Genomic DNA, 17,377 nt, shown 5'->3' with positions numbered 1-17,377 from the left:
TGGAGGGCCATTTTATAATTTCTCTTCCAAAAGCTTTTCATGCCAAATAAGCCCCTCCTCCTAAAAGCCCAACCTAGGCGGACCAAACGCCAACAACACATGTACCGTGTCTGAAACCCCTCTTCAGACCAGAATCACAAGATACAATTCGAACTGGGTATGTCAATTAGATCTCTTATCTTCCCAATTTGCGTATAAATATGCATAACCGAACGCTTGTTTCTCTTGATTTGGTTGAGTAAATCTTTATATATTCAGTGGGCCAATGCCCATCACATGTTCGACGAAATGCCTGTTAGAATTTCATTTGACCATACATTCATTAGTTGTAATCTAGTGGATATATACTGTCTGTCCATACATAAGAGCCTTTAATTTGATCAGTGTACTGTTGATGTTGATGTTGATGTTGATGTCATATGCTTAGGTTGTTGGCTTCATGAGTTTTTATTAGGGCATGTTTGGCTAAGCTTATGGAGATCTCCTTATAACTTATGGAGGGGTAAAAAGACAAAAATGCCCCTCCATAAGTCACTATAAGTTACAAATTTGTAACTTATAGTGACTTATGGAGGGGCATTTTTGTCTTTTTACCCCTCCATATCATAAGGAGCTCTCCATAAGCTTAGCCAAACATGTCCTTAGTCTTTCAGCTTTATATGTACATATTGCCAAACAAAATATTAAAGAAAAATATATTTGGTGTTGTATTGAAAAATATCTGATTTCAACTTTAGTTCTGATTTCTGTAATGAACTAGGTTTGAAATCAGGTGTCAAACATAAGCTTTTTAGTTCTACGTTAGTGAAGCATCTTATTGTGTGTATGATTAACTACCAACTTCATAACATTACATACGATAATAACTGGTGATGTCGTCTAAGTATGTTGCTTCAATATCGGGTACTGGTTTGGATAATTATAATAAAAGATCGATTCTTGTCACACTTGTTCATCAATTTCGGATGGCAATATCATCTTGCAGTTGCTTTGGCTTTTTCGTAATTTTTTAGTATGCATGTTTCGGTTTTTATGCAGTTAGGATGAGGTCTTAGTTGACAGTATACTAAATCGGTTTTGCGATAAACCCTATGGTGTTGCAATTTCGTATTGTTTTACTATGTATTAGCTTGCCTGTTTAAATAAATCCTTTTTACTACTTTAAGAAAATAAAGCTCCCTTTTCTTATATTGTTTTAACTTGATAATTGATGAGTTGGTTCTTTTGTACCTTAATTTTTTTTTGACAGTTTATAAGTAAAAGCTAGATGGGATTGTGCTTTCCTTCAACGCCTCAAAGGTTGTTGATGACTGTCGGTTTGTTTCTTGGTGGTTCGTCCCTATTTGGTGTTGGTTTGTATCTTTCTTATGTACATGTCGCTCCTCAACAAGCCCGGATACAAGCCCGAAATGATTATGTAAGAGATAGACTGAAGAAGAAATATGGGTATGACATGTTCACTCCCCAGTCTAAAGACTAAATTCAATTGATGATCTGCAGGTATTTTGCTATTACTTTCGTGTTCAAATTTTAAATGATATCGCACTAAAAACGCGTATTTTATAGGACATAACCTTAATATATTTCAGTTGGATTTCATATATTTGTTCCATTTCTGACATTCTGTTTTAATCATTTTTAACTTATTTTCTGTATGTTCTTTATTGATTGCAGTTTGATCAATCCAACAATGCAGCAACTTTTTTTCTGTTGGATCTACAATCACATGGATGCCACACCGCAATAAGGGTTTTTTTTTTCATTATTAAAGATTAAATCACTCATGTAAAGGATATAAGAGAAATACCATGTTTAGGAGTACCTGCTGGATATTAGACTAATGATCACTGTGGTCTAGGTAAAATACATGTAGCCTTCATAACATTATTTTTTGATGAATTGTGACTGATCAGTTAACCAAATATATTTCATATATAGATGAACAAGTAGTTATTGAATTGATCTTTTTGTTTACTTAATATCAAAGTAATCAGGTTTAGAGATAACTAGGGGGTGTTTCAGATTTTGCTTTTTAAAAACATTTGTTTGAGATTTGCGTTATAATAAGAAGATTAGTTTTCCTAGGAAGGATAGGAAATAATCTTGTCCATTCATTTGAGAATTGAATGGTTGAGATTAGATTAAAGAGATCATCAAGTGTAAAACAAGGGTAAGGACATAATAGGGATAACACATTTGTTGACTTTCTCTCTCCACATGCAAGGCACATGTCAAATTCCCCCATCATTTTAAAACGTCCATAACTTTTTTATACGACACTTTTTTTTCAAAACAATTTCACCCTAAAAACGTTATACGACACTTTTTTTTCAAAACAATTTCACCCTAAAAACGAGTGTTTTTTTATCTTTTATATGAGTACCATATTGCTTTATAAAAATAGAAAAAAAATTCGTGGGTTTTTATAAAGTGTGTTTTACCATAATTGTGTTTTACAATTGTGTTTTATTTTTTCATAGTGCTTTTTGCATTGTGTTTTTTACATTGTGTTATTTAATTGTGTTTTCATTGTGTTTTTGTCATTGTGTTTTTATTTTATAGTGTTTTTTCCATTGTGTTTTTCATAGTGTTTTATTTTCCGGCGAAATTTCCGAAGACTTTTTCAGCAAGGTGGTGCGCGGTGGGTGGCGGTGAGCGTTGGTGCTTTTAGGAGATAAGTGAAAATTTAAGTGAGTTTAATTAAGTGGGTTTTTGAAATTAAATTAAATGGGTTTTCAATATTAAGGTATTAGACAAAAAATACCCTCCTTAGAAAAATCAAACTTCTTATTTGATATTTTCTCATAATATGATAATAAGTTTTGAAACTATTTTTTTAAGCAATCCAAAAAACAAATGATAACTGTATTATCTGATGGCATCTGTGTCAAAATCTCCTTGTTAAAATGCACATACAAACACTGAAAAGAGGTCAGCCAGTCATCACTAAAATTTGGCGGTTTGCAACTGAAATATATTAAGCAATCCGAACAACCCTTTAAAGATGATAACTGGATTATCTGATGACTATCTGTGTCAAAATCTCCTTGTTTAAAATTTCATGTTTCATGACATAAGCAGCTTAGGCAGAATCTGGGAGATTTAAACCATCTAAACCATACAAACAAATCAACTTCGCTTGGTTGTCTGATGCATGTTTTTATTGTACAAACTAGTAAATAAGAAAAACATTAAACCATCAAACTTGAAATGTTGAAACCGTGGTTTACGGATAAGTTAAAAATTTTTAAACAAAACCAACCAAACCAAACATAGCTGCAGACTGTGGTATTGAAAAATAACTTGGAAATGTCAATGGTGCATTTTGAAAGACAATGTGTTGAAAATAAAGAAAACCATAATACTGAATGAATAGTGCTAGTATTAATAAAAAGATGAAGTTTACAGAGAACAAAACATTCATAAAGTCAGTACTTTAACAAACAAACACATCAAAATTTCAGTTCCAAGACTTGCAGAGTAAACAAGAAAAAGAAAATAAAACTTAAGCAGCACCCTTCCCTTTCTTCTTCTGGAGCTTCTTCATGTAGAACTCAAGCTCCTTACCCTCCAAGATATATCTGCCAACGTATATAAAACAATTAAAACACCATAAAGAAAAAAAAATCGAGTTATGTTTTATCTACAAATCAATTAAGTAAGTTAGATGAGATAATTGATTTAAGTACAATCATAGAATCAGAATTCACTATTTATTTTAATTCATTCTTTAAAGATCAGATTGTTATGTGCCCGACTCTACTTTACCATATGACAGTTCAAAGCCCCTAGATTATGCAACAACTGTTTATTTAGTCTTGACAATTTCATGCAGCTTACTTCAACTATTAGTTACTTGAGTCTGTGTCTTTCTACTTGTCGATGAGTGAGTCGCCTTTGGATATTCATGTTAATCTATTTCATGGAAGCTTATAAAAAGACTCTCATTTTGAGATTGACAGACAAAATTGTTACAATTCCACTTCTGTGCTGTCATCTCTCTTATTTATAGGCTTACAAAAAAAATTTAACATGAACTGAAATAAACATGAACCCTCAACCATCGTCTAGTCTAGAGAAATAGAGTGACCACAACACAAATAACTGACCAATAATTTAGGGTACATGAAATTATCAATAATAAATGAACATAATTGACCTTCAACTGCTCCACCATCAAGTGAGGTTGAGCATGTAACAAAGACCTTATATAAACAAGGGTGCTTGTTTGCTGGTTTAGACTAACCAGAAAACATATCAACCAATTAATAAAATGAATACTTGCATATGAAAATATAAAACCATAAATATAAGCATAAATAAACACATACCCATCAGCACGACCACATTGGCCAGGGCGTGATGAAATAGCAGCCAAAAGACGACCGCTTGAAAACTGCTCCTCAACATGAGGGTCAAGTTTACGCTCCTCTTGACGTTTCTCCAATTTCCTCACAACATGGTTACTCTTCTTTGCCTCCTCAGTGGCAGCTTCGGCTTCCTAATGAACAAACTTTAAATCGTTAGATTTAATGAAAACTGAAAATCATTAAAATTGTGTAACCTTTTATACTAAAATGTTCATATAGCCTAATATAAAAAACAACATACTTCTCCCTCTTTCTTAGCAGCAGCTTTCTTCTTGCGACCAATATCAACACCATAGTGTTGAAGATACCATTGTTTAAATGGTGCAGCATCAACTTGAACAATGGCACTTTTCACTAGGGTTTGAGTTCTGACCAACTCATTGTTGGATGCATTGTAAACCACATCCAAGATACGGGTCTTGCGGGTTACAGCCTCACTACCCCACGAGTAGTTACCAGTATCTAACCTCAATGCCCGCCACTTAACGTTGCCACCTCTAACCCTGACTCTTCTAACAGTCTTGTTGCTGGAAATTTTGGTGTTTGCTGGCTGTCTTCCGAGCTCATACCTTTAAAAAAATAATTAATTATGAATAAAAAATTTGTAAAACAAAGTACACTAGAAAATGATTGTATGTTGAAACTTAGTGAAACAAGCCAATAAACTTTAACAAACAAAGATTTTTTATTCTAATATTTTTAGAAACCTTTGCAAAACTAATTTCAGCAAGAAAAAAACATTGTTCGTACATGACATCAGTTTTTATAAAATTGTTCATAAACTAAAGATTGTAAGGTTATAATATTTCAGTCTTGAAAAATAAAAATTGTTTAAAAACTTATGTCAGTAATAACTATGAGACTATAAAGTAACACTAAGTCTCAAAAAAAACCATTCATTTCTACTTGTCAAGGAACAAACGTGAAGTGTACAAAAATAAAAGACCAGCATCATATAGATATGTGCAAGATAAAAAGTGTGTTGCTAATCAATTTTAAAACCACAACAGCATAAACAGACAACAGAAAATAACAAGTAATTTAACCAAAGTGCTGCATTTTATATAATAATTTTGAAACCCTAATTAGTGTGAGCAGGAGTAATTTATATATCTTAATACTAGACATAAGCAGCTTCCAGTAAAGAGTTAGAATTGAATGAATAAAAACATACTTTCGCTTCTTCCTCCAGGCCTTCTTCTTGCCACCAGTGGCACGTCTCTTGTGCATCGAGTCTCTTGAGATACCTGCAAATACCAGCCAACCACAACCATTAGTCTACTCAGCTCATAATCATAAGATGACGAAGCAGAAGATCAAATCAGACGTAACGTACCCATGATTGCAGATCGGAAGCTCCGCCTCTGCTACTCTACCTGGACGAACGACGAAGAGAGGTGCAGCGTTTGGTGGCGGAATGCTTTAATAAGACGAACCCTTGTTTTGTTTCTATAAAACCCTAGTCCAGAGCTCCAAATGGGCTCCTCAAATGTTGTACAATTCGTCTGGCCCAAACACTATCATTTGAGTCCAACAAGGTTTATAATTTTCTGGACATTTCGGATTAGGGATGGGCTTGATACACTACTTGAATTCGTAGCACTACCGAAAATTAATAAAAACGTGTACCACTACCCGTACCGATTTTTTTGGTATGGTATGGGTACGAGTATTTTGGTACGGTACCCGTGTTTCTACTGCTTTGCTTTTTTATTTCCAAATGTCTGACGATCTTGTAATCGGTACCGGTTTAGGTAACAAGCAACTTGAATTAGTCTGAGCACCACTACAATTACATGTACGTGACGGGTACCAAATTTGTACAATTACCAAATTGGTCTCCGATTTGTTGATCGTATAGTATTGACGGGTACCAAATTTGTACAGTATGTTAGTTTGTTTGACTCTTGAATAATATATTATTTAATATTGAAGAATCTTTTGATATTTGTTTAATAATAATATGGTTGAAGAACTTATTTTATATATTAAACTAGTTTTTATCCCTCGTATTAAGGGTTGTTTTATATTGTTTGTTCTAATATTTATTTATTTTTGAATTTATATTTTTTTATTGTATCAAAGTTAATAATATACTTATGATTTGATGATAAATTGTTTCACAAATAAATGAGATGTTATAACCCGGTTTAAAAGCTATATGGTTTAGATGAGACCCAAGACCCGTTTATTTTTTTACTATAAAATTGATTTTTTTAATTATAAATAATATTTATGAAAATTAATAATATACTTATGGTTTGATGAGACTTAAGACCCGTTTATTTTTTTTACTATAAAGTTGGTTTTTTTAATTTAAATAATGTATATATCTTTTTTAAAATAAATAAGATATTTTTTAGTGTATCCTATTTTATAGAATTTTTACATCAATAGTTTGGTGAGAATATTTTTTTATTTAATGAGATGTTATAACCCGTTTAAGGAATATATGGGTTTGGTAAGAGTCATACCCATGAATTCGGGTCAAATGCATGAGAAACCTCCATTTAAAAATCAAGCAATTCTGGTGACTCCAAAAAAAGGGGGAACGACCACATCGCGACACCTAGGATTTTTGGATCTTCGTTTATATATATTATTATTATAGATATGAAGAATCTCAATTGAACCGCTAGATATTCCAAACATGTACAAAATACCAAACGTACCCATACCCCGTACCAAAATTCAACAAAAACGAATACCGAAACATGTACCGAATAGGCTAAATCCGTACGGGTATGCGAGACAAAATGTTCATCCCCATTGCGTACCTACAATACACAACTTTATTTTATAGTAACGTGATTGAAAACGAATTAGCCACGAGTTATTTATGACTGTTTCAGGGTTGGGTTGAGTCAAGCTTACACAAGCTCGAGTGTAAAAGTAAGTTGGTTGAGCCCAAACTTTAGTTATCGAGCTCTCATAAGATAAACGATGTGAGTCTGCACTTAGTCAAGCTCGAACTCAACTCGGCTTGTTTACACCCCTAATTAAAGGACTAGTTTAATTTATAGAGTTATATATATTTTTTTATTTTAAATTGGGAGTAATAAGATAAAAAGATTATTTTTAAACTCGTAGATAATGATCATTCATTCGACATTGGTTATTTGTTGTCACCCTCACACTAGGCTTTGGTGGGTGTCGCCAACTGTCAAATTGGTTGGCATTACTCGCCTACGTCAATCATTATCGACACTACCCCCGTCAATAATCCTTATTGGTTGATCGACACACACCTCTAGAATAATACTCTAACTGAGTTATGCTAAAGTTTGGGTTTGAAACCGGGTTTTACAACTTGAGTTCGTAATCCTACTTAAATTCATGAGACGAACTATGATTGAACATCGCGCGCTTGGTTTAGTAAAAGTTCGCATATGACTAACCTTGCATGTTAGGAAAGAGTTCGTAACTTCAAAGTTAAACTTGGATATCGTTAGTTATTATTATGGTTTATTATTAGTTTCCGACTCATAGTCCCGTAATATGTTTTTGCTTTTATGGCCTCGTGAAATTTTGTTTTCTATATGTTGAAGGTTCCCATGATCCCCTTCTACCAATATTTATTCATTAGAAGCCTGCCGATGATAAACTAATAAGCCATAATAAGAAATGATGACCATAAAAAATGTGATTATTGAATATGAAGTTTGTTAACTTAAAACCAACCATAGTATCACCAAACTAAACTAATATCATTGATATAACATTAGGGAAACATAGGGCAATAAAATGGAACCGAACGAACACGAACAATAACAAGGCATGTTCGTGTTTGTTCATTTAATTTAGATGAATACGGACATGAACACTTAATCAAACAAATATTTGTTTTCATGTTTGCTCATTTAAAAAAATGAACATGTTCGTGTTGGTTCATTTAGAATCTAAACGAACATAAATTACTTTGTATATTAAAGCAAAGTGACAGTGATGTGGAGGGTAGAGGGGTCCCGAGGAAATATATAGAGATTATTATGGATATGTATACCAGGAGTGCAACAAGTGTCTGTGCGCCCGTGGGGGATACTGATTTCTTCCCTGTGGAGGTAGGTCTTCATCAGGGGTCAGCGTTGAGTCCGTTTCTTTTTGTAGTTGTCTTTGATGAGTTGTCAAAGTCGATTCATGAGACACTCAGGTGGTGCATGATGTTCGCAGACGATATTGTGTTAGTTGCTGATAGAAAACAAGATCTAAACATGAGGCTAGAGGAGTGGCGAACAACCCAAGAGACAGTAGGCAAGAGGTTTAAGGATTAGTTGCTCTAAGACGGAGTACCTCCACTGTGACTTTGGTGGGGGTAATTGACAATGAGGACGTCCAGATCAACATTGAAGGGCAAGTGGTTCCGCAGGTAACAAAGTTTAAGTATCTAGGATCATTTGTTCAGAGCAATGGGGAATTACACAATGATGTGGCCCATCGAGTTCATGTAGGATGGTGTAGATGGAGAGCAGCCATATGCATATTGTGCGACAAGAGATTCTCAACTAAACTAAAGGGAAAATTTTATAGGGTCACAGTTAGACCTGCAATGTTATATGGAACAGATTGTTGGGCCATCAAGCAGGCACAAGTGCGGAAGATGGAGGTAGCAGAGATGAGAATGCTACGCTGGATGCGTGGACACACAAGGTTATACCGAATAAGAAACGGTGTGTTTCAGGAGAGATTAGGGGTAACTAACATATCCAACAAGATAAGAGAGTGGAGATTGAGATGGTTTGGACATGTGAAGAGAAGATAGACGACAAATCCTGTTAGAACCGTAGAAAACATTACTATAGAGGGGAGGAGGGGTAGAGGCCGACCTAGATTGACTTGGGAGGAGAGGATTAGGCATGATTTGCGAGACCTAAACCTCTCCGATGACATGGTTGAGGATAGAAATTCTTGAAGACGTAGAATTATAGTTAAGGATTTTCAGGGATAAAGGAATACTTTAAGGGCTGCTCTTTGCCTTATTTTGGTCACACACCATTATGATATTTTCTTTTCATATATTATATATTTTTATGTATTAGTAGTATTAATTTTATTACATGCTATTATTAATTATATTACTGTTGAACTTTGATTTCCTCTTATATTCTCTCAAAAATATGTTTTTTTTTAGAGTTGAGGGTATCTCAGGAAGCCACCTTTTTATTCCATTGGATAGAGGTGAGGTGTGCCTACGTCTCACCCTCCCAAGACCCTACTTATAGCTTTGCTATTGATGAGATTCCACTGGGTATGATTGATTAAAGCAAAGTGACGGAGGGTACTGTAGCAATCTACAATATTAGATCTTGAATCTTAATCTTAAATATATATATATATATATATGTATATATAAACGAAACATTCTTACATTCTCTAAAGTCACCAGATTGCTTTATTTGTAAATGAATGCTTCTAATGCATTTGATATGAATTTATGGGTATGGGTCTGACCAAACCCAGATAACCAAATATATATATAAACGAAACCCCCTTACATTCTCTAAAGCCATCAGATTGCTTTATTTGTAAATGAAAGTTTCTCATGCATTTGACATGAATTTATGGGTATGAGTCTCACCAAACCCGGATAATCAAATATATATAAACAAAACCCCCTACATTCTCTAAAGCCATCAGATTGCTTTATTTGTAAATGAAAGCTTCTCACGCATTTGACCCGAATTCACGGGTATGAGTCTCACCAAACCCATATAGCCCTTAAACGGGTTATAACATCTCATAAAATTCAAAATTAATCTCACCAAATATTTGATTTGAAAATCCTATAAAATAGGGATATACTAAAAATTAATATCCGATTTTTAAAGAAGATATTATTTAAAATTAAGAAACAACTTTATAGTAAAAAAATATTCGGGTCATGGGTCTCACAAAACCCAGATAGCTTTTAAATCGGGCTATAAAATCACGTTTATTTGTAAAACTCTTTCATCATCAAATCCTAAGTATATTATTAACTTTCTTACAATAAATAAAATTAGAATCCAAAAATATATATAAATATTAGAAACGAATAATATAAAACAACACTGTAATATTAAGAATAAAAGCCAGTTATTATTATATACTACAATGCTAAATCTACTATTATAATAAAAGACTACTCACTTGTGCCACTTGTCACTCCCTGACGTGAGGTCAAAGACTCACTCAAAAATAAACCGATTACAACTATTAGATAGTGATAAGCGGGTATCGAACACAGGGAGTTTGTGGAAAGTGCGTTACTGAGTAGCTATAAAATTTAACTATATTAAACTAAGTGCAAAAAATAAATTCAATGATTTGGTTGGTTGATTTGATTAACGAAAATAACTAAAACAATTAAACGAGTTTTAAACAATAAAAGAAAGAATGCTCTCTCCCGATTTCAGGTTTCCAATGTTGAAAAGTTAATGTTTACTTGTGAGATGAACTACACAATTATAGTTCATGAAAATGTGTTTGGATGTGAGAAGAGAGGACTAAGTACTTGGATTACAAAAACGCAAGGTTGTCACTCAAAAATCAGTTTAGTATTGTTAACCCTAATTCTCTTCTACTAAATCTCGATTGCCTATGGCACCAAGAACAGATAATCAAGAACACAGATTTATACCACACTAACAATTACAAACAAACACACAATCACCATAACACAATAATCATATGATCAAAATACTATCCACCAATAACATAAACGATTAACAAATATCCAATTAGAAAACCTTACAATTCGGGAGAGAACATAAAGAGTACTAGCCACACATTGTTTGATTAATCATCAACTCAATTAAGATAATCCAATGAATCATAAACTCAAACCAATGATTATAATCACCAAAGTTTTGATCTTGATCTCCAAAAATCGTCTTAGGGTTGTTTTGAATGAAAGATAATGAAAAGTCCAGCCAAAAACCGATTAAAATAATGAAAGAAAATGGCAGTTACGACCCGCACCGTGGCCCACGGTTCACACCGTGAGTCACGGTACATTTTGACAAAGAGCTGGATCGTGGCCCACGGTTGAACCGTGGGTCACGGTGGTCTTCACGGTGAGACAGAGGCCACGGTACGGTGGCCTCTGTTCATTTTATCTTCTTTGGACCGTGGCCCACGGTTCGAACCGTGGGTCACGGTGGACTCCGACCATGCACCCTCGCTTTCACTTATTTTTGACTTATTTCACATCTCCGGTTCCTTGGGTTTCTTCGTTATACGTCTTAATAGCTCCGGAACCTCCTTTTACCTACAATTCAACAACCAAACCGTAGTTATCTAATTCCACAAAATAAACAAATTCAATAAATGATTATTACGGTATTAACTCACTTGAGGATTGTCCCATGGACCACCCTTCACATTCCCACACTTAAACGTTGCTTGCCCCCAAGCAAGCATCTCAACACTAACTTTCTATTGCATTCAACTTGTTTTCACCAATCTTACCACAATTCCGGTTCAGTTAAGGTCCCAAGTCATACCCTATTCTCTTATTTTTATCGGGTGCACTAGTTCACTTGATGTTCCATTTAAACCGAAGATTTCTAACCAAACCTAACATGCTTTCAGATTTTACCTATACATAACACATTTACACATTACCATTTTTATTGGTGATCATCCATACATTTCATATTTAGTCAATTCTCCTCGCATACGCTTGTACAATCATCAAATCTCCACCTATGTAAATGCTTATTGACATGAATACAAATCAAGAGGTCTTTAAACGGGTTTTAATGGGGCCAAGTGTAAGGGTATGGAAGGGAATATTGAAAGTAGCTCAAGCGATCCGATCCGACTTATTACAAACAATCTAAGAAAAATAAAATAACAACTATAAACATCACTAACTTCTCTTTTTCTTTTCTCTCAATACATAATACTTTGAACATTGCATACATAAATCTTGCAACTCTATTTTTTTTTGAACTAATATAATACTTGAACATTACATACTAGCATGATAAACATAATGCTTCACATCTCTAACTGATAAATGCTAAAACAATTACATAAAAACCTATTAAGTCGGATCGTTTCGCAAAATAATACCGGGGTTGATTAAATGAAAGAATAAGCCCAATAAAGTTTTCTAAAGGAACCAACTCCCCGCCCCTCACATAACCATCCTCACATGTATAATGTATGAGGCCCCAACCCCCCAAAACCCACACTCTCGCTCATCCAGACGAGGCTTAACCTAAGTGCCTCTATCACTTTTGCACTCATGCCAAGCTAAGATCTCGAAAGGCACTAATTGTACAAGTTCTATCGGAGAATATCAACCGTCTCACCAAACAATACTTTCTCAATTCTCAAGTGTAAATGAACGTGTTATGCAAGTTATTACACCGAAAGCATGCTAATATTGGTTAGAAAACTACATAATCTCCTTTTTAAAAACAACTAGGCACATGTTATTTAGGGAATTGTGACCATGAAAAAGGACCAAAACTTTACCCCGCCATCTTACCACTTTCCGATTCTTTTAAACACGTTTTTTTTAATTTTTATGTTTTTCTGATTTTTTAATTTTTTCTGATTTTTTATTTTTATATTTTTCAAAACAAACAAAAACAAACGAAAATTTTCCTCATTCCCACACTTGGGATACATTGTCCCCAATGTACGATTTTAAGAAAAATAAAACAAACCACTTGTTACACATAACCTTCATTCCAACACATCCCTTAATACTTACTCATAAGTATTCCATCCTTCACCCATCCACACAAAAATAACTGAAAACAAAGATAAAAACTATTATACAGAATATATAAAACGGGGTTCACTTGGATTCACGCGGCTCGATCAGTTGTACGGCGGGTGGGTCGGCCCGAAGATAGATGTCATGAAGTCTGAAAATTGGCCGAAATTAAACGCCCCATCGCCGCTGCTGCTTCCTTCTCCTTGTGGTGGTGGAGGTGCCATTGATTGCATTGGGCTGACCCACATTGAATGATGAAGTGGTGGTTCGGGATATCGTACCGAACCGTCAAACAGAGGAAGAGTCGTGTAATCCATGATTTGCGGATCCGTTACAACCAGTTCACCTGCATGCCATTGATCATGCATCCTCCGATTACGATCATCCAAGTACCTCATGTTCATCTCATGTTCACGCCCATACGCATTGGCACGGTTCCACATATCCAACCTGCCGTGCCTCTCTTTTGCGGCCAGTTTATCATAGGCCCCCATAAAAGTCTGATGATCGAATAGTGAACGCGACTCATCTGACCAATTTCCATACTTGGAGGGCCTATGCCTCTCCACCACCTCATTCATTGACCCCACATGGGCCCAATTATTCCCATAAGAGTTATAACCATCTGAATAGTCCCAACCCCCGTGTTGGGAACTGCTGCCACCGCCCACATCCATGTAATCGGGCTCACCTACCTCTTCCACCTGCTCAATCTCATCATCATCATCATCCTCCACTTCAACATCCTCTCTTGCTACTCTCAATCTCACCTTATCACACACAAGAACATGGTGCCTATCAGTTTGTGTGTACTCACAACCTGGAAAATCTGACAACTTAAACTCTTTGAATACTTTGGTCTTTCCCACCGACTCGTCAGTTATCACACCATGATTCTTTAACAATGCCGTGATCAGTCGACAATGCGGAATTAACTTCCGCTTATTGCTTTCTCGGCTGATCCAAATATTATGCATGACAAGATATCGGTAAGAAATAAGGGGCTTTCCACACATCAATGCATACAAAACAGGAGTATCACTGTTCCTCACTACCGAAATGTCCCCCCGACGAGGCATCACGTTGTGCAAGCAAATAGACATCAATAACTTCGCCTCGATCTTCAAATCTTTTCTCATAATCTGATCACTAAAACCTTCTCTTGCTTTAACCACCTTTGCTAACATGTTGTACCATTCAGGGTGCTTGTCGGGGCAATCAAATAAGTCTTTGGCAGAGGGGTATATGTATGAGTTGCTTGGCTTGGTGTCAAAAAGCGAGATCTGATTAAATGAGTCAAATGACATCACCACTTCTTGACCTCCTACCGTCCCAATTAACTTCATATTGTGCCCCTTCTTATAGGTGGGATATCTTAACGTGGATACCCATTCCTCAATCTCTCTATCGTACAAAATGTAAGGCCCCGTTCCCGGTAGCCCTACTTTAGCGTCGGATTTACTCATAAACACAGTTCTTACAAATCAGAGTTTATTTAAAACTTTCGCGGAATATAAAACTTATCCGTTTATTACAAAACATTTAATCTTTTCTTTAAAACCAACTTAAAACATTACTTTTAAAACATCATTTCTTTCATCTTCAGATGCCAGTCGTTCAGTCCATAGCCACGTGCCATCCTCATGCTAACTCGATAAACATGTATACCTGCGTGCATACTAAAAGTCAGCTACGCTGAGTGAGTTCTAGTTAATCAGGCGACATACAATACATACGCATATCATACATACATACATACATATCCGAAGATACATATCCATACTTAACCAATTACCCTACTACCATACATACATACATATCTACAATCACTAACCCTGGTCTAGTGAGAGTACGATCATAGTCTGCTGTCTATGCCTATACTCAAGGTTGTGAACACGTAAAAGGTCCGCAGTCCTTACCTATGTTCACCAGTTATGGTACGTGCAAGGTCCGCAGTCCTTCCCTATACCATCCTATATTGACAACACGTACAAGGTCCTCAGTCCTTCCCTATGTTGCAACCTAAACCATAGCACGTACGAAGTCCGCAGTCCTCCCCTATGCTACCACAACACAGATATAGCACGTATAAGGTCCATAGTCCTTTCCTGTGCTGACGCCTATCTACATTACGTATAAGGTCCGCAGTCCATATCTACGTTGGCGTCTATCTCCTATAACACGTATAAGGCCCACCGTCCCTATCTACGTTTACATCTATCATCTACATCACGTATAAGGCCCGCAGTCCTTAACTACGTCATCACCTGCCAAGTCTACGTCCAACAGAAGTTAGAGGGGTTCGCCATCTTAACTTACTATGTCGAACGTAGGACTCACATACCATTAGTGTACCTGTATACACATACTTCACATATACAGTAATTACGTTATAGCATAAGAACACTCTAGGTGTTCTTTACATCATTCATTTAATAACCATACCCCTTATCGATACGTGCAATATCCGAAGATCATTCACGCCCCAACAAGTGTTCATTTGTAATGTTCATACATCTTCCATATATAATATTCGTAACTTTATTTATAACCTAACAGTACGCGCAATATCCGAAGATCGTTCGCGTACCGACAAGCAATCATTCATATCTATCACATATATCACATATGGCATACACTTATCACTTAGGATAAATATATTAACAACACATCGAGTATGCACACAGCCCTGAAAACATAACAAGGAATGGGGCTAGAAACTCACCTGAACTTGGTTACTTCTTTTGCTAACGGTTACTCCTTCTTGAGCTGTGCGCGTCTAACTGTTTAATAATTGCAGTATTAAGTACCGCTCTAGTCATCTCATTGCTACTTAATTAGTCTTACACGTCTAAGCTGTTTTACTTCATTAAATCATTACCTGGTTAGTTAATCGTTACTTATTAACCTTTAAAGGTATCTTTCATAAATTGCCAAACTCCAAGGGTTGTTATGTAATTATATAATTCTTTTCTAAGTCCAGGGACCATTCTGTCTTTATATTAAACTCCTAGTTCGTTGCTTTGCCCTTAACGAATTGGGTAAAGAATCATCCTCTGATTTGCTAAGCTCCCATAACGAACTAGCTGATTCGCTAAGCTCCCATAACGAACTAGCTAACGAATCACCCTCTGATTCGCTAAGCTCCCATAACGAACTAGCTAACGAATCACCCTCTGATTCGCTAAGCTCCCATAACGAACTAGCTAACGAATCACCCTCTGATTCGCTAAGCTCCCATAACGAACTAGCTAGCGAATCACCCTCTGAGTCGCTAAGCTCCCATAACGAACTAGCTAACGAATCACCCTCTGATTCGCTAAGCTCCCATAACGAACTAGCTAAAGAATCACCCATAACGAATCACCCATAGTTCTAATCCAGACTTTGACTCAAGGGTCAAAGTCAAAATCGTCAAGAACAGCAAATAGTCAACAGATCTTAGATCTGCAATTAAACCTTCGTTTCTTAACCAAATATCACGATTTTGGTATCAACGGAATCGTCTGACCAGCGCCTACAAACCCCAACCATCAAATCGGCCTAACATTGATGTTTAAGGGGTGCGATTTAGGCATATAGATTACGGGTTCTTTTAGGTTAACAATTAACCCATCAAATGCTAATCAATTCCAGTAATATTTGTTGTTTTGGGTTCGTTTATAACAATCTAACGCAGATCTATGATTTCCCAAATCAAACCGAACCTATACGAACGATTTCTAACTATAAACGTACCTTGAACGAGTCGAACTACGAACACGAGCTGGTCTTTGATGTTGCTTTGGTTCGTCTTGACGATCTAGCACCAACAAGCTCGGGTTCTCGCCTTTGGATCTTGGTTCGGATTGTAAGACGGTGTTGTGTGTGTTTTCTAAGGTGTAGGCTATGGTGTAGAGATTGATAATAATGGAAAGGATTAGGGTTTAAGGGGTATTTATACTCCCTTAAGCCCATTGACCTAAGGCCCATCTTTCCCTTTTGGTCCATAATTAAGTCCATCTAAAAGCCTACTTATCCTATCATATTTATTATTATTATTATTATTATCCGAACGAAAAATTGGGATGTTACACAAAGTGTTAGTTTCGTTATCATAACACTTTAACGCTGCTTCCCAACCCAAAGCTTCAAACTTGTTAACTATCCCAAAAGCCTCAAAACATGGATTTTTTACCTCCTTCTCACACATATATCCATCAAGTCGTTTATTCAATGTAGCCATTTTATCAACAAACAGCTCCGATTTCCATTTCGATGGGTACTTTGACAATCCCCCACCTTTCCAAGTGGGTTT

The 17,377-nt window shown here is 35.8% G+C and overlaps 1 protein-coding gene across 1 annotated transcript; it reads right to left on the bottom strand.

Annotated features, from left to right (window-relative positions):
- Nucleotides 1–3,381: 3,381 nt before the first annotated feature.
- Nucleotides 3,382–5,797, bottom strand: LOC143564817 (small ribosomal subunit protein eS8-like). The gene is made up of 5 exons (XM_077051985.1): nt 5,707–5,797; nt 5,545–5,617; nt 4,612–4,939; nt 4,332–4,501; nt 3,382–3,581 (listed from the first exon to the last, which is right to left on the bottom strand). Exons 1-5 carry the CDS (start codon nt 5,708–5,710, stop codon nt 3,506–3,508), a joined length of 651 nt encoding a protein of 216 aa, XP_076908100.1. The 5' UTR covers nt 5,711–5,797; the 3' UTR covers nt 3,382–3,505.
- Nucleotides 5,798–17,377: the final 11,580 nt, after the last annotated feature.

Source organism: Bidens hawaiensis, unplaced genomic scaffold (assembly GCF_021521415.1).
Source record: "Bidens hawaiensis isolate Kalapana, Puna unplaced genomic scaffold, B.hawaiensis_p1.1 tig00022166_1, whole genome shotgun sequence".
In the NCBI taxonomy this organism is placed as follows: Eukaryota; Viridiplantae; Streptophyta; class Magnoliopsida; order Asterales; family Asteraceae; genus Bidens; species Bidens hawaiensis.
This window is presented reverse-complemented; position numbering and strand designations above follow the sequence as displayed.

Excerpts from the sequence above, each read along its gene's own strand:
- LOC143564817 (XM_077051985.1), bottom strand. Across the intron at positions 4,940-5,544 it reads GCCTGGAGGAAGAAGCGAAA|GTATGAGCTCGGAAGACAGC; the intron begins GTATGTTTTTAT and ends ATTTTTTTAAAG. Across the intron at positions 3,582-4,331 it reads CAATGTGGTCGTGCTGATGG|ATATATCTTGGAGGGTAAGG; the intron begins GTATGTGTTTAT and ends ATACGTTGGCAG.